This window comes from Sus scrofa, chromosome 4 (genome assembly GCF_054392235.1).
Source record: "Sus scrofa isolate SSC_HxYL_T2T_F1_AM1 chromosome 4, Sscrofa_HxYL_maternal_Yorkshire_Landrace_v2.0, whole genome shotgun sequence".
Lineage (NCBI taxonomy): Eukaryota > Metazoa > Chordata > Mammalia > Artiodactyla > Suidae > Sus > Sus scrofa.
The window spans coordinates 93096629-93119136 of NC_139386.1; the positions used below are offsets into that span (position 1 = coordinate 93096629).

Consider the following 22508-nt stretch of genomic DNA (forward strand, 5'->3'; position numbering starts at 1 on the left):
GGCTGTGGTGTAGGCCATCACCTATAGCTCCAATTTGACCCCTAGCCTGGGACCCTCCATATGCTATGGGTGCGGCCCCTAAAAAAAAAAAAAAAAAAAAAAAAAAAAGGGCAAAAAATAAAGTAGTATGATTTACCCTTCTTCATCCAAGTCTGATGTCTCAAACTGTAAAGATTCTGGTTCTGTGAGGGGACAGCACCTCACCAAGAACAAAGAAGGAAAAAGGATTGTCAATTTCAAATAATTATTATTTTTTTAAAGACCTAATACCTAATATATGCACAACCTCCTCGAGATGTTGCTTTATTATTGGCAGAAAAAGAGATAATTATAGTAACTTTTAAAACAGAAAGGGGAAAAAGTAACAAAATAATCTATATACTGCCCTCCTAGGTGCCAGGAAGAAGTTCCTCTCACAGAGTTATTGCTATGGCTCCTATTCTGAAAAAAGCACAGACCCATAAATTTCTGCAATTATGTAATACAGACCTATAAATACATAAGTGTCTGTCTAGAAATTTAATAAAACTGTTTTTATATATATTATCTTCTAACTTAATGGATAAGTGCTCTCACATTACCATATGGGTCAATGTATAGAAGGAGAGAAATACAAAACTATACACCATAGTTTTCCAACCTGGACATACTTCAGGATCACTGGAAGAAAAAACTTTGCTTAAAAACAAATTATTTAGATCCATCTTACTAGATTCCATAGGTTTGAGGTAGGGCTCAGTTAGCTATCTTTTTAAGATTTCATAGCAATTAATTTTAGGCACAGTTGAAAACCACTAGGAGAGAATTTAATAAAAAGTCCAGGGAATTTCTGTTGTGGATCAGTAGGTTAAGAACCTGACTAATGTACATGAGGATATGGGTATGAACCCTGGTCTCACTTGATGGGTCACAGACGTGGCTCAGCTCTGGCGTTGCTGTGGCTGTGGTGTAGGCTGGCAGCTGCAGCTCCAATTCAACCCTTTGAGGTTCGGATTCAACACCTTAGCCCAGGAACTTCCATATGCCACAAATGTGGCCCTAAAAAAAAAAAATCCAAACTGTTAAGGAGAAAAGTAAAATTTACAAAACATCAGACAAACTTCTCTGACAAAAATTAGCTCTACCATTACTCAAGAGTTGGCAAAATTCAGAACATAACAAAGCTGATAAACAACAAACTGCAAGTGGCATTTAGACTGGTGTTTCCCAACTAGCTCTTAGTCACCCTGTTTTATAAAGAAGGAAGTATTTTTAGAAAAACTTGTTCCTGGTTAAAATTTATGTTGCTAACAGAACCTTTCAGAAATTGTTTTCATCAAAATTAATCTATTTTCCCTTTCTCTCCCTTTATTTCCCCCTCATTTCTTAAATTAATTCAACTTTTCTTTATGAAGAAGTATTTTTACAACTACTTAAAATGAATACTGCTCATTTCCCCTACCTCACCATATTTCCTGGATATCTGAGATTTACATCAATCCCTGGAGTCAGGGAGCAAGTTAAACTTACACCTAATATCAAAAGTCATGAAGCATAAACTTAACAACAAAATTTACAAATTAAACAGAAACACAGAATAGAGAAGCAATGAAAAATTACGCTTTAGGTATGAACGTCAGGTATGACTTTTGACCACTGCTTTAAGGAAGTAGGAACCCAAGAGGAGGAAATTCTAAAGATTAAATCCCCTCCCTACAGAGAAAATATTGCTTATTCAATTTCAGAAAATAAACTTAATAACCATTTATTGTATCCTATCCAGTATCAACATGTTAGAAGGTTTAGTTTATGAAAAATGATTAGAAGAAACCACATTTATAATCAGAAAGTAGTAGTAAATGAGATAAAAAGAATAGCTATGAAAATTAATGTATCTTAGAAAATGTAAAATAAATGTATTTTAGAAGAAATAAAGAAAATGGACTCAAGAAAAATTTTTGCCTGTTTTATTTTTTAAAAAGGGGAATAACTTCTTTTCCATTTCTATACTATACCTTGTTACTGCCATGTATCACACACTTCCCTTGGAATGTCTCTCTCTCCTTCTCTCCTTATAAGCCTTTAATTTTACTCTTCTCCGTGAAGCCTTTTTTTATAAAAACTATTTCCATTTTTCTCCCTTTTCTCAGTAACACTCACACATACAACACATTACTTGGTACTCATTAGAACATTTCCCTGCATTAGTCACTGTTTTATGCTGTTCTCCTTTGCAGCAAACATGATGGCCTATATGACCTAAACACAGCCTACGCTTTCAGCCCAACTATTTACCATTCCCCACCATACTGTCTACATTCATTCACATTCAATCATTCAGTCAGTCACTCAACTATCATCTAACAAATATTTATGAAGTAGCTACAATATGTTAAGCACAATCTAAAAGCTAGGCAAGCTTGGAGTTCCCCTTGTGGCTCAGCAGTAATGACCCGACTAGTATCCATGAGGATGGAGGTTCGATCCCTGGCCTCGATCAGTGGGTGAAGAATCCAGTGTTCCCAGGTTGCAGACACAGCTCAGATTGGGCACTGCTGTGGCTGGGGCAAGCCAGCAGCCATGGCTCTGATTTGACCCGTAGCCTGGGAACTTCCATATGCCTCAGGCAGGGCCCTAAAAAGACAAAAAAATTAAAGAAAACATTTTTTAAAATAAAAAAAATAAAAGCAAGGCAAGCTCTAGCCATCCTTGACTGCTTCTTACTGCAGGTAAAAGCCATCCTCTTTCACCTCTCTAATCATTTGTTCAGGGTATTCCCTCTGCCTAGAATGCCCTTCCCTCTTTGTCACCATGACAAAACCCTTCTTAGCAATTCAGTGCAACGACTATACATAGTATCCTACATGCTGAGAATATTTTAAAAAAGGAATAAAGTAGAACTTCTATTCTTTGGAGAAAAAAAAAAAGTCTGTAGTGATGAAGACAGATACACCAATAAATAATTAGTAAAATGTGATACATTCTATTATATCTATATAGGATAATTTGGGAACACCAAGAAGAAATACTTAGCCCAGTCTAGCAGTGAGTTAAACTTGCTCAATGCCACTTTTGAAATCTAACAATCCTCTTGCTTTTCTTTATAGCTATACCACATATGCACATGCATTCATAGTGTACAATTTTCCTGATCTGAATCTGATATGTAATCACACTGTAAATATTTCTCTGCAATTTGCTTTTCCTACGAGTATGGTACTTCCTACAAGGTCTGATAAATAGCATTTTAATACCATAATTTAATACCAAATTTCATTATGATTTTTTCTTTGATCTATGGGTTATTATTTAGAACTGTGCTTTATAATTTTTAGTAGTATAGGGGTTCTTAGTTTCATCTTTTTGCTACTGATTTCTAGTTTAATTGCATGAACAGTAAATGCAGTCCATATATTATTCTTTGAAAATTTGATTATATTTCCTTTATGACCTATTAAAATTTTTGAACACTTTCACATATAGTTGAAAAACTTTGCATTGATAGATAGGGCCACTAGATCAAATTTAATAAGGACAATAATCAAATCTTCAGTATTCTTGCAAATTTTCTTGTCTATGTGTTCTATCAATTACTGAGAGAAGTACACTATTTGCTTCAATTTTAGTGAAGTGTAGTTGTTTTACAATGTTGTGGAAATAAGAGTTTTGATTTTTTTTTAAGGCACATCTGCAGCATATGAAAGTTTCCAGGCTAGGGGTTAAATCAGAGCTGCAGCTGCCAGCCTACACCACAGTCACAGCAATACTGGATCTGAGCTGCCATCTGCAACCTATGTCACAGCTTGAGGCAACACCAGATCCTTAACCCAATGATTGAGGCCAGAGATCAAATCTACATCCTCACAGAGACTAGTTGGATTCTTAACCCACTGAGTCATGATGGGAACTCGATTTGTTTTTTAATCCAGTATTTTCTGGTGTACTAAAATGCAAAGTTTTTTTTGAACTTCTAGCCCATCCTATTGCCAAAAACAAAAGGTCTTAAGGTTTCTTCAACAATGGGGGCGGGGCAGATGATGAGAAAATGCTTTAGTTTAGCAGAAAAGGTGTAGTTTTTGATGCTAACTTTTTTTTTTTTTTTTTTTTTTTTTTGTCTTTTTGCTATTTCTTGGGCCGCTCCTGTGGCATATGGAGGTTCCCAGGCTAGGGGTCGAATCGGAGCTGTAGCCACCGGCCTACGCCAGAGCCACAGCAACGCGGGATCTGAGCCACGTCTGCAACCTACACCACAGCTCACGGCAACGCCGGATCCTTAACCCACTGAGCAAGGGCAGGGACCGAACCCGCAACCTCATGGTTCCTAGTCGGATTCGTTAACCACTGCGCCACGACGGGAACTCCTGATGATAACTTTTAAAAAGAGAAACGGGATAACTTTCAGGTACTTCAACTATAAAATATGACTAATAATCATAGACTTAAACCCAACAAGTAGTGAGAAGAGGGTTTCCTACCAATTCACATTTGTCCTGATTAGCCATTCCCTGTTGCCCAGTTACTATTTTTAAAGACCACCCAGAGCAGGCCAATTCTTGAATCCTGTGCCAAAAATAGCTAGATGCCCTCTTTACCATCCACACAATATCAATAACGTTAGAAAATTAACCCTTTTAAGTCTATTTATTTTCTTTTTCCGTGTGGTGACCCGAAACTCTTTTCAGTAACCCAAAACTCTTCAAAGTAGTCAGTTTCACTACACATTACTTTGACAAAACTCACTACTTTACATATAAGATGTATTTACATTTCATCACCAAGTGCCTTCAAGCAATGTTTCTTAAGGCATACCTACATTTGGCAAATGTCTGTTATATATTTTTCTCACTTGGACCCATACCAATAAGGCACAAAAGTTCAATTCTACACTGAACATCTGAAACAACATTAACAACTTTATTATGGTAACATGATCTCTTACGAAAGAGTTTAAGTTCCTAAATTTAAAATACTTTGGAAATCTCTGATTAAAATGTCTATTGGTTTGGCCAGACTTAGTTTTTTGCGGACCTGAGAAAAGTTGAGTTAGAACTCACAATCTGCTACTTAAAAGCCTATGCAATTTCATACCAATTAAAACATAATAATGCTTGCTTTATAGATATACAATGCCATGGATGTGGAAGTTGTTCAACAAATATCTTCCAGGTGTACTAATAGAGTTCAACTGGGGAGTTTCTGCTCTGCTGGCAGAGTCCCAGGCCTAAGAAGATCCTCAGCCTTGCAGTGAAGAGGCTGTAAATGATGAAGTCAATCAAGAAATAACTCTGAATAATATAAATGATGGAATAGCTCCATTCCCAACATTTGGCTCAGGGGTAGATTTCAATCTTTCAAGTCATCGTTGTTCCCTGAGCTTTGATATTTCACTGTTTGTGCCAAATATTCTCTAGAAGAAATGGTTCCCAGTTTTTATGAGTTTCATAGCCAGTTTCTTTCCTATTTCCTTTTTGGTGCCTGGAGATATTCCAACTTGTTGAGATACTTTGATATTTCTTCATTCCTTCCAGCTCTTCTGTTTGTTGCTTTTCTTCAAACTAAGCCTTTTAACATGTTTTTAAAATTTGAACAGTTCCTAATATTCCCACTACTTCTTGGCCTGCTGTTCATAAAGCCTTCACAGAAAGACAGAAACAGATTTCCTCTGGTTGTTCCTCAGGGTTTTCAAGTATTTAACTCTCTTCCATTCTTAATTCCCCTTTTTGTATTGTCCATCTAATTTTTTTAAACACAAATCTTTATTGATAAATTGAGACCAAAATCTCCTTGAACCATAATGCATCAATCTACCTGCTCATGGAAATGAGACCCATCCCCTGATACATCATCACCTCAATATCTGTGAAGATCATTAATTCATGAAAAAATTTCTGTTCATATCTTATTTTTCAAACCTCTATTGAGTTATGAGGGCTTTCACAAAAAGACTGCTCAATTCCTTCAGCATAATTCCATTCTCCTTATTTGTTCATTAAATGCTACTGCATAAAGTTCTATGACTGCCATTTGCAAAGTTATTGATGTTCCTTCAAAAAAGTCCCTAATTTTTATATAATATCTACATAAATCTTTCTCATACTATAATTGTTTACATATATGCTTCTCTTACTAGACTTTTATTCATTTTTACACTCCTGGTTCCTTGCTCAGTACCTGGAAAACAAGAGTGCTCTAAAAATATTTGCTATGTATCTGACTGAATAATGAGTACCTCTCATATAGCCTAGATAAGAAATGAGAAACCAAAAGCACATAGCTTTTGAGAAATAGCAAATGAACACACATAAATGTGTATCTGCTCTAGGGTGAACACTGCCTTGTCCCTATAGGACAAAATTAAAGAACTAGACAACATGATCTAAGACCTTAGAGCTGTGCTAAAACATACATAAGAAACAACAGCACAAAGCACAACTTCAACAAGTAGAAGAAAATGTAATAAATTTCATAACTGGTGAGAAGCAGTTGAATAAAAAACATACATTGAAAGAGAGAAGGAAATTCTTTCAATTTAGGACTGGTGTATGTAAACATACAAAAGCAGGAATTAGTAAACATATGCCAAGTACAGCAAGCAAGTTAGTTGCCAATAAACACTAGATACATGTTTGATACATGCAAGTGGGTTTACAGCAATTCACACAGAAAAAAAGGATTTTTTTTGGTCAGACAGCAAATAATCTTTTAAAAGGGAAATATAACTAGCTAAAGACATATCAAAAAATAACACTAAAAGGGGATGGGGTAGGAAGGGAAACATTCATTCAACCCACAAATATTTAATGAGTGACTATTATGTCCCAGGTACTGTTCTAAGCACCGTAAAACAAAAAGAGATGAATATCTGTATGGAAATAAAAAAAACAAGTAAATTTTATTATCCTAGAAGATGAGAAGTGCTATGGAGAAGAGTAAAGGAAGACAGAAAATAGTGAGTATAATGGTAGAAGCAGAGGTGGCAATTTAGAGAAGGCAGTCCAGGGACAGTCTGACTGAGGGGGCATTTCAGATTATGATTGAAGGAAGGCCACTGGGGGAAGATTCTAGGCAAGCAAATGTGAAGACCCTGAAGCAGGAACATCATTAGTGTGTTTAGGAAGAGCAGGGAAGCCAGTGTGGCCGGAATAATGATAACACTTTGATCCAGAAGATAGGTAAATCTTAAAAAAAACAACAACACAATATCCATGTCAGGAAAGATACAGAGAAATGAATCTTCCTTTCACTTGCTGGTGGGAGTGTAAACTGGCACAGTCTTTTGGGAAGGTAATTTGGCAGAATCTATCACAATTTCAGATATTCATGCTTTCTAACTCCAGTCTACTTCTCTCTCTCTACACACACACACACACACACACACAGACACGCACACGATATATACTTTCTTTCTATACATGTGGACAGTACCCTGTGTGTGTGTGTGTGTGCAGAAATAACTTGTAAATGCCCACTAATAGGAGAATGGTCAAATTAATTATAGCAGTTCTGAAAGTGTAGAGCCCTGCAGTTCCAAGTAGTCCAAAGAGCATTCAAAAGGAAAAGGAGTGCAATAATAGTTAGAATCTTCAGGGTATAACTATTAATGATTACCTTAAAAAGCTGACATTTAAATATAAGATAATAATTAAAACCTACGGCTCTGTTTTCCTCAATGGCTGTGGCCAAAAGTCATGGAGGGAAGTCACAGAAAAAGTCATTATACAAAAGAGACTTTGAAAGGAAGAAATGAGTATAGCTGGAGTTCTAACAAATGGCCTACAGTCATGTAGCCCCCTCTAGTATTGAAGGTCCCAGTATAAAATGCTTCATTTAGGGAGCTGCTGGTGGCTCCATACCCACTCTATAATAATCCAATTTGCTCTAGTCAAGAAATTTAATTATACTCAAGTTCCTAAGTCAGGAGGGTAAAGTTTTGATTAGCATGTCTCTTTTCTCCTTTATGAATCAAGAGACAGATTTTCATGAATAAAGAAGACAAAAATTTAAACACAAAAATTAAAAGGACAAAATAATTTTAATGTGAAGAATATGGGTAAGTTATCAAGAGTAAATAATGAATAAAGTAGTAAAAAAATTTTTTAATAATTCAAATGCTTGATCCAGGTATCTCTTCAGCATATACTATGTAACATGTCTAGTATAGTATGAACTTTCTTTTTTTTTTTTTTTTTTTTTTTTTTTTTTGCTATTTATTGGGCCACTCCCGCGGCATATGGAGTTTCCCAGGCTAGGGGTCAAATCGGAGCTGCAGCTGCCGGCCTACACCAGAGCCACAGCAACGCGGGATCCAAGCCACGTCTGCAACCTACACCACAGCTCACGGCAACGCTGGATCGTTAACCCACTGAGCAAGGGCAGGGACCGAACCCGCAACCTCATGGTTCCTAGTCGGATTCGTTAACCACTGCGCCACGATGGGAACTCCTGAACTTTCAAAAATAAGTCAACTCTGGAGTTCCCGTCGTGGTGCAGCAGAAACGAATCTGACTAGGAACCATGAAGTTGCGGGTTCTACCCCTGGCCTCACTCAGAGGGTTGAGGATCTGGCGTTGCTGTGAGCTATGGTGTAGGTCACAGACATGGCTCGGAGCTGATGTTACTGTGGCTATGACGTAGGCTGGCAGCTGTAGCTCAGATTCGACCCCTAGCCTGGGAATGTCCATATACTATGGGTGTGGCCCTAAAAAGAAAAAAAAAATTAAAAAATTAAAAATAAGTCAACTCAGAATTACGACTTCTTTTCAGAGTTGTCTTAGTAAATTAATTTAAAAAATTATATATATATGGCTGGGGCACTCTGAAATTGACAGAGCACTGTAAATCAATTATAATGGAAAAAAATTAAAATCATTAAAAAAAAAAGATTGGTCTCTGGAGCTCCATGATGAGGATATCAAATGCTCTGGGAAACTGTGACAAGAGTCACAATAAACAATAATAAGTAGCTCCGATTAGACCCCTAGCCTGGGAACCTCCATATGTCGTGAATGTGGCCCTAAAAAGCAACACAAAAAAATGCAATAACAAGAGTTCAATACAAGATCTATATTTCATTCTTTAGAATCCAACTATATAGAAATAAAATGGGAGTGACATATTTTGGTCATCAAACATTTGAAAATGATATGGGGATTTTAGTTAATAATACATCTCTTAAAAAAAAGTTAACACAATATTGGGCTGCAAGAAAAAAAAAAAAGAGCTCTTAGAAAGTAAGAGTTTCATTATATTCTACTCAGGTCAGAACACATCTGAGGAAATGTTTCAGCTCTGGACTTCACATTCCAGCATGTATGCTGATAAATAAGGCCATCACAAAGCCTGGAACAAAGATGCAACTCGGTATGAAGGAAATGGATGAATGAGTATCCAGAAGAGGGACCAGGACAGAGAACGGATTTGAAAACTAAAACACAGGACAAATGAGTAAAGAAATTAGGTTTATTGAGCCTGAGAGTAAGGCTAGAAAAATAAAGATTAATATGATTATCTTTGAGAATGTAAACAACTGTCAGAAGTGCATTTCACTGTCATCAAAAACTAAATGACCATCTGTAAAGTTTCCCACATCCTAAAAACAGAATCTACTTAATCCTCCCAAATCCTTACTCTCCTTTCCCTCCCAAAGTTCTTAAAAGGATAATGCATGCTCACTGTCTCTACTACCTAAACTCTTTTCAGCAAAGCTAGCAAAATGTTGATATTTACTGAAGCTAGGTGACGGGTCTAAGAGAGTTCATTGTACTATTTTCTCTAATTTCTGTATGTTTGAAAGTCTTCATAATAAAACATTTTATTAATAAAAGATCATTCAACTTATAATTCCCTTCGGTTCTCAACTAATTTTAACATAGACTTCCTACCCCTAATAAATCTGCTCTCCAAGAGTACTACTGGGCCTGCCAATTACCAAATTCAATGTTCTCACCTCAGCTCTGTGCCTCTCCCAAGACCTCAACTTGTGATACCACTCTGCTCAAGCCCCTCTTTTTTTTTTTTTAACTTCAGGGGTGCAGGTATGGCAGATGGAAATTCTCAGGCTATGGATTGAATCCAAGCTATAGCTGCTGGCCTACACCACAGCCACAGCAACACTTGGGCCATGTCTGCTCATAGCAACACTGCTGGATCCTTAACCCACTGAGTGAGGCCAGGAATCAAACCTGTATCCTCATGGATACTAGTCAGGTTCGCTTCCACTGAGCCACAACGGGAACTTCCAGCTCAAGGCCCTCTTGACAATCTCTTCATCCTTGGCTTCAGAAAACCATTTTTTTTTTTTTCTCATTCTGTTCCTAACTTACTCACTCTGGGGTTCTTTTCCTGAGTCCATCTACTGCTCAAGCTGATTCCTCCAGATTCTTAATACTCCACCTCCTCTTCTTATTGCTGTTCTCCTGGGAAAATCTCAACTATCTAACATCTGTCTAGCTACCAACTATGGTAATTCCCAATATCCAGTCACTATCATAGATTTCCCATACTCATAATAAAAACCACTGTCTTCCATTATAAAACGGTTCATCTTTCTGTGTTTGCTACCTCAAGTAACAGCATCACCATTCAAGACAGAAATTTTGGAATTATCTTAATTTCTCTCTTTTCTTCCTCACATTTCACATTGTATTCATCATCAAATCCCACAGAGTCTATCTCAGAGATGTACTCTGGGATAGTCCATCCTTTCCATCCTCACAGTCTAAGTTCAGAATCTCATCTATTCCCTTAAATAAATAGGCAGTCTCCTAACCCTGTCTCTGCCAATAGTTTCTCCTCTGTCCAATCCACCCTCAATACCACCCTGAGAGTCATCTTCCTAAGATACAAAACTGATTTTGTTACCCTATGCCTAAAAACCTAGGAATGCCTCACTGTATATAGTAGCATACTAGGCCCTTCATTATCTGGCCCCCACTTATACCTCTAGCCGTATTTCCTCATACACAATCCCACATATATAAAATGCACTGAATTTTTCACTTTCTTCTGAAAATGTCTGGCCATTTCACAATTGTGCCTTCTTCCATGCTGCTCCCTCTGTTTGGCATGCCTTTCCCATACTTTGTACTTAGCAAACTGTCACCACACTTCAAGATGCAGCTTCCTTTATGGGATTTCCCTTATCATTCTGCCATTGAACAACAAAAAAATTGAGCATCTATCAATAAGACATGAACCTTTTCCTTAAGGAATCCATATTCTCATTTCTATTCTTTTAGTACTTTGTTCCATATTGATATTATGGCATTCATCACATTATCCTATAGTCATCCCTTCATATGTCTCTCCTCCCAGCTAGATCATGGGAGGTTTAAAGGCATGACCACTGCCTAATTATAATTAACTCTTTGACTCCCCAACATCCATGATGCTGACTTAATCATGTGTTGAATGTCTATGGTGAGTGGGAACCTGAAAAAGATGCTTTCCAAGATCCCTCTGAATTCTAGTATTCAAAAACTCCAACCTAAAAGCAGCATTTCTTAGTTGTGACTTAGCTTAAAACCTGTACCAAATTCAACTAAAATGCTTAAGATACTTATATTGATTCCCATTCCAAACTTACTAAAGAAGAAACAGAATTACTGCTATAGCTCCTTGTTTTCTAGCTAGAGAGGAAGCCACTCAAGTGCTTTGTAATCACTGATACTCAAGTATCATAGTATTAAGGTAAGTAATGTTACTACTATAAAATCATTTCAAAGGTTAGTAACTGAGGCACAGAGAGATTAAGTAACTTGCCTAAAACTATGAAGTTACTGGAGTTCCCATCGTGGCGCAGTGGTTAATGAATCCGACTAGGAACCATGAGGTTGCGGGTTCGGTCCCCGCCCTTGCTCAGTGGGTTAACGATCAGGCAATCCGGTGTTGCCATGAGCTGTGGTGTAGGTTGCAGACGTTGCTCGGATCCCGAGTTGCTGTGGCTCTGGCGTAGGCCAGTGGCTGCAGCTCCGATTCGACCCCTAGCCTGGGAACCTCCATATGCCATGGGAACAGCCCAAAGAAATAGCAAAAAGACAAAAAAAAAAAAAAAAAAAAAAAAAAAAAAAAAAAAAAAAAAAAACACTATGAAGTTACTATGTGGAGGAGCTAGGATTTGAACTCAGGCAGTCTAATTTCAAGGCCCATGATCTTAATCAGTTCATTATTCTGCTTTATCCATGATCTATTTAATAACTTAAAGCTCCCTTCATTAAAAAACTTGAACTTTCTGCTAGACCTACATGAAGAATGAGGAACAAATCTTTCTTCTCCTATCTTGTCTCTAAGAACAAAACAAAGCCATTTTTCTCTAGCTTATAACTAGAATGAAAATAAATAACAAGAATTTAAAATATTAACATTAGATCCAAAATAAATATCTATACTCTTACCTCATAGGTCCATAGTTCAGTATGACAAATGCCAAAACTATCATCACACAGATGGCTCTTCTCTTCGGACTAGGAACTTTAAGCCTCTGGTTCTAAAGAAAACGACCACATTAAGCACAATTGAACTTCAAATCAACATCACAAAAAGCGACATCTAAGATAACAACTCTCCTTTTCACGAGTTATGTGAATGCTTAAACAAACAAGCAAACAAAAAACCCAAATGCAAACGTGAGGAAATAGTACCGTTAAAGACTAGAGCAGAACCTTCCAAGTTTTGTTTTCAGCAGAGAGAGAGAAAAGGAGAGGAGCAGGAAAGAATATAGCAGTCACCCTGCTGCACAGGCCCCTTCACCCAAAAGGAAAGAACTCAAAAATTTTATATTTGTATGGCTCTTCAAAGAATACTGAGGTATTTCTATGATTTGTCTCCTTCTTAAATGATTGTTTTCAGTAACATAATGAAATATTCCCATGTGCTCAGGGCAAGACATAAAGAGCAATGAAAGAAGCCCTACTCTGTAGGCAGAGGCATCTATTCAATCCAGGACAGCATTGCAGTAGGAAAGCCTGAAAACAGTAGATTTCATGAACAGAAATGAGGAAATTAACCTTGTTGGGACCAGCAGAGCAGCAAAATACAAAACATAATAGTAGTCAGGTGAACAGAGAAAACATTCAAAATTTTTAACTTTGTGTTGTTTTCTTTTTCAAAAGGGAAGACCTAGTGGGACTACTTAGAAGTCTCAATATGATTCACTTAGTTTAACAAAAACAAAACAAAACAAAACAAAACAAAACAAAAAAACCAGGAGAGAAAGCTAGAGTTCTATTAGTCATGAGTGAGGAGACACCTGGGAAAAGGAGACAACTTTGTACGTAGCTTGGGAGGTACAACTCAAAAGCTCCTCTTTCCAATACTTTATCCTTACTACAAATGTTTTTGGACTTACTGTGCCCACCTTTTCCTAGTACTATTATTTTACACAATTTAATTTAAAATGTGGAGTTGCCTTCGCGGCTCAGCACTTAACAAACCTGACTACAACCCGTGACGATGTGGGTTCAATCCCTGGCCTTGCTCAGTGGGTTAAGCATCCGGTATTGCCATGAGCTGTGGTGTAGGTTGCAGATGTGGCTCAGAGCCTGTGTTAATATGGCTGTGGCATAAGCCAACTGCGGTAGCTCCAATTTGACCCCTAGTCTGGGAATTTCCACTTGCAGAGGGTGCAGCTGTAAAAAAAATAAATAAATAAAAATAAAAATAAAATAAAAATAAATAAATAAATGTAAAATTTTCAGTTGACATCTCAGACAAAAAGAACCCATTATCCCGGCTCTAGCACTCACCTCTGATACAACTTCATCCAGCTGCCGCTTCAGTGATCCATTCTCTTTCTTCAGCTTCTCATTTTCCGAAAGAGCAGCCTTTAACCTTGCTTCTAACCCTAGCATGTATTCTTTCTTCTTTTTGCGGGACTGACAAGCTGACTCTCGATTTTTTATCATACGCTGTTGTCTTCTTAGCACAGCAATCTAGGAAAAGTTACAGCGAATCAGAATATTTGAATTTCAGAATCAGATCAGATCAGACTAGAATATACTGATTTTTACAGTTATTTTTAAATGAATTATTCAAAACATAGGTTATTCGTTCTTTTTAAAAACACTACTCAAACAAGTCAAATTATTGAATAAGGCCTTCTAAAACCTAAATGTTAAATGATTTCTTCTTGTGTTTTCTAAGGTTTATTGATCTTCCAATTTTCCCTTTAGAAACATTACATATGTATGTATGTATTTATACACTTTAGAACACAGGACCTGAATTGACTATTTTTCAGAACCATATGTCCAATTACTTATAAGACCACTTCTACTTGTAGAGTTACCATCGTTTTAAATTCACAATGTGCAAACTGAACCAATTATCTCCTTCTACCTAGATTTTTAAAAATCTGTTCATCTCATGTCGGTGGTAAGGATCTCTCAGGATATAAAGAAAAGGTGGGACCATTAACCTATTTTCCCTCATCCCCTAAATTTACTCTCTCTCTCAACCTCTCATTTACTTGCTAAATATGTATTGAGGATATGCTAATGAGCAAACTTCTTCCTGAGAAAGTGTGTCTCAATCATTCCTTTCTATTTCCACTGCCATTCTTCTAATACAGGCACTCGTTAACTCAACTCTAGACTACTACAATAGTCTCTCCTTTTAACTGGCTTCAGTCTTATCCTGTCTACCATTTCTAAGATAACTTCCTTCCCCTAAAAACATTTCAACCTTGCTACTCCATTGCAAAAGCAAGGCAGTCATGCTCTAGCTTTCAAAATCTTCCATAATGCGACCATCTCCTACTGCCCTAACCTCACAACTATCTACTCCACACTCTCCAATCTTATCATTTAAGGCTACTCCATGATCTCCACACATATCTAACTTATTCCTTTAATCATATTATTTATTCCAATTTGGAATCTGTCTCCTCTACTGAGCTAATTCTAAGAAACTTCTAAATTCTAATTATGATGAACCACTCAGAGCTTTAATTTTTTTCTTCATTTCTTATGCCCTTATAATTTGGAAAATACACCCGAACACTTTAACCATCTAAACTGTCAAAAATGTTGACTCTGGAGTTCCCGTCGTGGCGCAGTGGTTAACAAATCCGACTAGGAACCACGAGGTTGCGGGTTCGGTCCCTGCCCTTGCTCAGTGGGTTAACGATCTGGCGTTGCCATGAGCTGTGGTGTAGGCTGTAGACTCCGCTCGGATCCCGCGTTGCTGTGGCTCTGGCGTAGGCCGGTGGCTACAGCTCCGATTCGACCCCTAGCCTGGGAACCTCCATATGCCGCGGGAGCAGCCCAAGAAATAGCAACAACAACAACAACAACAACAATAACAACAACAAAAGACAAAAAAAAAAAAAAATGTTGACTCTCTCTCTCCACCTAGATTTTATACCTTAGAATCCAAAACTATGTAATACTCCCCACAAAATCTACCATAATCAAAACTTATTGAGCAAAATTAGTGCTATCATACTTTCTAAACTAAAGTGTGGAACCTATTTGTTTTAGCATTAGGCTAGTTCATTTGGGGGAGATGGCGAGATAGCAAAATTAGGTCCATAAAAAGCACCAATATTAAAATTTATTACTGTAAGTATACAGATAACTAAATTACTGACCTCTTTATTTTTAAGAGATTTTTTAAAAATAAGGAGTTCCTGTCATAGCTCAGTGGAAACAAATCTGACTAATATCTATGAGGACACAGATTCAATACCTGGCTCACTCAGTGGATTAAGGATTCAGCGTTGCCATGAGCTGAGGTGCAAGTCACAGATGTGGCTCAGATTCCGAGTTGCTATGGCTGTGGCTAGGCCAGCAGCTACAGCTCCAATTCGAACCCTAGCCTGGGAACCTCCATATGCCGGGGGTGCAGCCCTAAAAAGACAAAAAAAGAAAAAAAAAAGTATTTTACTGTGATTTAATAACTCTTACTGAGATGGATAAATAAAACTTAAAAATTTAATACTGATTTCTTTTGAAATAACAAAATTCCCACCCTAGACTAAATTTACTAGAAAGTGAGGTATACCAGAGCCAACCAAGCATCTCTCAGCACCAAAGTCAACAACCTTTCAATCAGAATCTACCAGAATAGAAACAGTACATGCGATATCAAAAAGAATATTTTTTCATTTTTTTTAAGTGAAACTTCACAAGAATGCTGACTTACATAACCAACAATCTATAAAATTTCCATGTGGAATAACTCTCCCATTCTTCAATAATTCTAAATGCACACACGAACATACACACAGCAATGGTAAAACCATGATAGACTGATTATTCGTCAATTTCAAATTATTCTCGGAACAATGCTGCTTTATTCAATCTACTATTACTCTTAGAGATCTTCATTGTTACTGAGAATGCCAGGGTCCATAATTAATACTTGAACACTAGAGTGCTAAAGTGCACAGTATGCCGAATAAGCACATAAAAGAGAAGGTTCCCAGATGGAAGAGTTTATACTAAAAGTTAGATAAAAGGCAATCTTATTTTAAAAGCTAATTAATATATGGAATTTGGGGAGGCTTACAGATGGCAAACCGTTTAATAAATTTCAAACAAAGATTAGGGATTTCTATAAACAATAAAAGCACCTGCATATTATACAGCATAAAGTTTCAAAGGTTGTCAATGCACGTGCCTCATACTGAAAAAATGAAAACCATCTGTAGCCAAATATTCTTTCCTTCCCATAGAGGAAGGTACAACATTTCTGAAAATGCAGTCAATACTCACTAGTAGTAGTAAATACAAAAGATAAATACAGTAAAAACATATAAAAATCCATAGGAATCACAAAACATGAAGTTCCAACTTTACATCTCAGAAAGCTATCTTCAGCTATATGAATAAACATTTATTCTGTATTTCTAGACAAAAACTATATATAATTTTCAGATTAAATACACATACATATTGTTTGATTTCTTGGTGGGGGAAATACTTTACCAGAAAGAAAGGATTACTGCTGTAAAACTTGGTTATGATGACCGCTGTACAATTATAAATGTAATAAAATTTATTGAGAAAAAAGAAAAAAGGATTACATTGTAATTACTGTTTTACAAACTGATTTTTTGGTTTTGTTTTTCAGGGCCACACCTGAGGCATATAGAAGTTCCCAGGCTAGGGGTCAAAGCAGAGCTGCAGTTGCCAGGTTACACCACAGCCACAGCAACAATGGATCCAAGCCATGCCTGCAACGTATACTACAGCTCACATGACAATGGATCCTTAACTCAATGACTGAGGCCAGGGATTGAACCTGCATCCTCATAGAGACTAGTCGTAACCTGCTAAACTACAATGGGAACTCCGTGATTTTTTTTTTTTTTTAATGACTGCACTTGTGGCAAATGTAAATTCCCAGACCAGGGATTAAACCCAAGCTGCAGCTGCAACCTGTGCTGTGCCTGTGGCAATGCCGGATCTTTTAACCCACTGTACAGGGCCAGGGCCAGGTGCCTCCGAAGCAACCTGAGCTGCTACAGTCACATTCTTAACCCATTGGGCCACAGCAGGAAAGCCAGTAAACTAATTTGTACATACAGTGTATCATGATTAACTCTGACAGGCCATGAGGATAGCAGCATACTATTTAAATTATCTTGATGTTCTATAACACATTTTATTAATCTCTTCTTGTTGAAATTTGTATAGTTTTTAAGATTCTTTAAGATAAATCTCATCACTTAATACTGTTAGAGAGTAGAAGAGCCAAGGCTAGATTTAGGACCCTTGGTTCCAAGCCAGTACTACTTACACAACAGCTCCACATTGTTTTTAAATACCAAATAGGAAGTCTTGCATCACAGTATGGAACTCTAAACTCAGTGAACTGTGTGGTTACTTTAATTATGTGCCTGTTTGAAATTGAAGGCTTATGGAACTGCTTGTATCTGAAAGGTTAATCTCCTTTGTTAGCAGTCTGAAAACTTAAAATCCATTCTGTGGCCTACTCATCAATTGACACATCTCCCTTATGGCCGTATCAGATGATATGACATGACTGAAATGTGTGAACAGCCAGCCAGACCCTGCTTCTGATCATCCTGTCTTCACATAAATCTCCCACCAAGCATTGTGCCTTGGGGGAAAAAAAGAAAGAAAAAACTCCACAGCTGCAAAATATTCTCCCTTTAGTGCCACTGCACTATAAAATATGGTGTTTAATTATTAAACATTTATTTGACTGTAAGAAAGACTCTCATAAAAGGATAACTTTCACAAACGGACAAGTACTTTTTGAAGGTTGGATCCATTTAAGAGTCAAAATCCTAAACCTCTCTGCATGATGTTTTTTAATTTTAAGTTATTGACTGCTATTGACTATAAGATATTATGCTCTCCTTGCAAAAATAGGCTATTTAGACCCTTGATTCTGTGATATTGCTAAAAAATGAGCTTCAGAGTTCTGAATGGCTATAAATTAAAGATATTAAAATAATTTGTTTTCTCTTTTTAGCCCGCACCTGTGGCATATGGAAGTTCTCAGACTAGGGGTCAAATTGGAACTGCAGCTGCTGGCCTACACCACAGCTACAGTAACATGGGATCCGAGACACATCTGCCATACTGCAGCTCTCGGCAAGGCCAGATCCTTAACCTACCGACCGAGGCCAGGGATCAAACCCACATCCTCATGGATACTAGCCAGATTCTTAACCTGATGAGCCACAATGGGAGCTCCTAAAATACGATATTTTAATGCTAAGAAATACATTCCAACATCTCACACAAATTCAAGACAGACCAAGTACTGATAACCTACAGGTGAAGGAATCACCGACTTACTACACATCTACCAGTTCTAATTCTCTTTTTGCTGAATCTTTCCCTCTAAACTGAAAAATGAAGTACTGATTAACCTCTTCATCATACAAAAAAAATTTTAATTAAATTTAAAAAAGAAATACACTTTGTCTGCTTGAAACCGATTTAAAAGCCAAAGGAATAAATTTCCTTACATATTTCTTTTAATTTACATATCACTGTCTATCATAGTAAATATATTTATAACTATATCCTTAGTAAGGTGTATACTTGTGATAGAACATGATAGAAGATAATACAAGAAAAAGAATGTGTATATATACGTATGACTGGGTCACTTTGCTATATAGCAGAAATTGATACAACATTGGAAATCAACTATATTAAAAAATTTTTAGAAAAGGTGTATAGCTAAAATCATTGACAAACTTAATTAGTGGCTAGCTTATTTTAAATATTCAAATAAATTACATATTTTAATTTGATTTATCTTAAGAATCTTAAGTATACTCCTTTTCCTTGTAAAATTATTTAAAGCAGAAAAACATAATTTTTACTTATACTACCTTTTTTTCTCAAATCTCACAACAGAAAGTCAAAATTTCATTTTTACTCTCTACTAAGCTGTGTGTGTGTGTGGTATAACAAGTTCCTACTCACAAAAAAAATTAAAGTTTTTTTTAAATTACATTAAAGATGCTTCATTACTGGGAACCTGAGCTATTTAATTGGGAGAGTCAAGGAAATAATTTTTGCCCTGCAATTTCCTTCTCTCTTTTTTTTCTTTCCTAATGAAGAATGTCCTGTGACATGTAGTATGATTTCCAGAGTGAGAAAGGATAATAGACTTAATCCCTGCTAGATTATAGATCCAGGCTGCCCTATTTGATCTCATCTTCTGAGTGAAAAGAAAAAGCAACTAGTAGAGACAAAGGCAGGAATATCTACCAGATGCCCTTAGGAAAGCCACACTGTGGGCAGAGCCTCCTGAAGGATTGGAGGAATTTTAGTCCCATGCATAAGGATCTTCAAAGATCCTCAAAGGAGTTTCCTGTGCCTTCAGTTATGGACTCCTCTGCTTCATAAATCCCTAGAAATACTTGGTGTAGCTCCATAAGAGTAACAGTAATTTAGTCACTAAACAACAACACTGGAAATCAGGAGTTCTTAATGCTTGTCCCAGCACTACAATAAATTAACTGGAAGATCTTGGAAAAATCACTTCTTCTCCAAGGGTCTATTTAAACATTCATAAAAAGAGGGAGTTAGACCACAACATGTTTTTGAAACTATTATAACCCAGTATCAGGCAGTATGAAAAACTCAGTGGATCACAACAGACTTTTTAAAAATTGACAGGCTTTTAAAAAAAACCACAGGATAGAATAAAAGAAAAGAGAAGGCTTTGTATGTAGTTCAAGAGATTAGCTCTTGTTTCATTAGACTGTGTATGTCGAAAGAGATGTAAAATACATTTCTTACTGTGGATTGTGGGCAAAAAGTTTAAAGCAACCACTTTAATCCTCTAAAGGTCTCATCCAATCCAAAAACAAAACGGTTCTAGTACTGCTGTTAAACATGTGTACTTAATTACCACGCAGCACAATAATGACTATTGTATCATAAAATATGGATAAGATTAAGTTTGCTGTTTTACTTGATACTAGTTTGTTCAAATAAGGTCAACCCTTTTTTTTTTTTTTTTTTTTTTTTTGTCTTTTTGTCTTTTGTTGTTGTTGTTGCTATTTCTTGGGCCGCTCCCACGGCATATGGAGGTTCCCAGGCCAGGGGTTGAATCGGAGCTGTAGCCACCGGCCTACGCCAGAGCCACAGCAACGCGGGATCCGAGCCGCGTCTGCAACCTACACCACAGCTCACGGCAACGCCGGATCGTTCACCCACTGAGCAAGGGCAGGGACCGAACCCGCAACCTCATGGTTCCTAGTGGGATTCGTTAACCACTGCGCCACGACGGGAACTCCCTGTCAACCCTTATTATACTTTGTCTCTCAACTTAAAACCACTTGCCTGAAATTTTTTTTTTTTTTTTTTTTTTTGGTCTTTTTGTCTTTTTAGGGCTGCCACCAGCCTACACCAGAGCCACAGCAACGCCAGATCTGAGCCACGTCTGCAACCTACACCACAGCTCACGGCAATGCCGGATCCTTAACCCACTGAGCAAGGCCAGGGATCGAACCACCAACCTCATGGTTCCCAGTCAGATTTGTTTCCGCTGCGCCACGATGGAAACTCCCGAAATTTTTTTAAATTAAGAGAATACATTTGCAGAGGGAGAGAAAAAAATCATGCTAGACTAAGAGAAGGCATAGGCTTGAATCCTAACTCTATTATAGCAGGTCATGTGATTAAGGTGAGGATCAAGTGAGTAGTGGACATAAAGGTTTTTTTGTAAACTGTAATGTATCATACACAGAAGTTTCAGTAAAAAGAAAGAAACTATAGCTATGAATAAACTGGGAAGGAGGCAAAAACTCTTAATTTCAATAAACAATGTGCTATCCAGCTGCCCTAACAGTACAACTGAAGTAATACTGAAAATACCTGTCCTCATTCCAGTGCCTATTTCACATATTTAAATTTTAAATACCAAACTGAAAAAAAACAAAAAATAAAAAATAGACAAAATCTGGAAATCTCATTTAATCCCTATAAAAGCAGAAAAACAGAGTCTAAGAATAAAAATCTAATTCACACTCCAGAGAGATCCCTCCGTCTGCTCCTTATTCTGTATTTACCAGGACTTCATTCAACTCAAAAGCCCTCTAGAAGGTTTTATGCACTTAGAAAGTGTTCAGTACATACCACTGTATCCGATTAGCCATTTAAGCAATATATCCTTGGCTGAAACATTTAATCAACTGATTCATTCAATGGTAAAATGGGACTAAAGCCTACTTTACAAGGATTTTGTGTGAATCAAATAGGACTATGTGGAAACAAATATGAAGTACTTACCAAAACTGTATTAGAAAACAGCTGAATTTTTCAGAAGTGTCAAAAGGATAAAGGCTGTGAAAATGTTCTAGATTAAAAAAAAAAGATAAAGGCTGTGAAAATGTTCTAGATTAAAAAAAGGTAAATGTTCTAGACATCTAAATGCCTGACCCTAAAAAAAATTTTTTTTTAATTTTAAAAATGGAGTTCCCGTCATGGCACAGAGGAAACAAATCCGACTAGGAACCATGAGGCTGCAGGTTAGATCCGTGACCTCATTCAGCGGGTTGAGGATCCAGTGTTGCCATGAGCTGTGGTGTAGGTCGCAGATGCGGCTCAGATCCTGCATTGCTGTGGCATAGGCCAGCAGCTGTAGCTCCAATTAGACCCCTAACGTGGGAACCTCCATATGCCACCAGTGGGGCTCTAAAAAAAGCAAAAAATAAATAAGTAAAATAAAAATGAATAAATAAAATAAATGCCTGACCCTAGACTGAATCCTGTATTGGAGGGGAAAAAATTCAACTGACAAAACTGTGATATCGACAGTTGATTAAAGTATTTTACAAAGGTTAATTTATGAAGGTGGTTAACTGTACTATGGGTATGTAAGAGAATATTCCTATTCTGAGGATATACACATTGAAATCCTTAGGGGTAAAGGACTATGAAGCATATAACCTACTCTAAAATAGTTCAGAAAAAAAAAGCTGTGTATGTGTGTGGATGGAGAGACAGATGGGCAGATAGAAAGAAAGAACTAATATAGCAAATGTGGTTAAATGTTAACAATAGGTGAATCCAAGTAAAGGCACATGGGTGTTC

General features: G+C 37.0%; 1 protein-coding gene and 2 long non-coding RNA genes across 13 annotated transcripts in view; 1 reads left to right on the plus strand and 2 right to left on the minus strand.

The window, feature by feature from the left end:
• LOC146403933 (uncharacterized) overlaps positions 1-15226 on the plus strand; it is a 47553-nt gene extending 32327 nt beyond the window's left edge. The window contains exon 2 of the long non-coding RNA XR_014843964.1: positions 15131-15226. This is a non-coding gene — a long non-coding RNA (uncharacterized LOC146403933). The remainder of the gene's footprint in view (positions 1-15130) is intronic.
• Positions 1-22508, minus strand: part of ATF6 (activating transcription factor 6) — a 212709-nt gene that overhangs the window by 152460 nt on the left and 37741 nt on the right. For 8 of the 11 annotated variants that reach the window (XR_014843958.1, XR_014843959.1, XM_085022565.1 and 5 more), the window contains exons 8-9: positions 13722-13907; positions 12372-12463 (exon numbers count right to left, since the gene is read on the minus strand). Coding sequence is in view for 9 of the 11 variants with exons in the window: in XM_085022565.1 (XP_084878691.1) it covers positions 12372-12463; positions 13722-13907 (278 nt within the window). In the remaining 2 variants the exon portion in view is untranslated. Of the gene's footprint in view, positions 1-117; positions 200-12371; positions 12464-13721; positions 13908-22508 lie in introns of those variants that run through there. The other 3 variants (XM_085022568.1, XM_085022567.1, XM_085022569.1) reach the window with 1 other exon arrangement.
• On the minus strand, positions 4620-12048 carry LOC146403934 (uncharacterized). The gene is made up of 2 exons (XR_014843962.1): positions 8665-12048; positions 4620-8224 (listed from the first exon to the last, which is right to left on the minus strand). It is a non-coding gene; the product is annotated as an uncharacterized LOC146403934 (long non-coding RNA).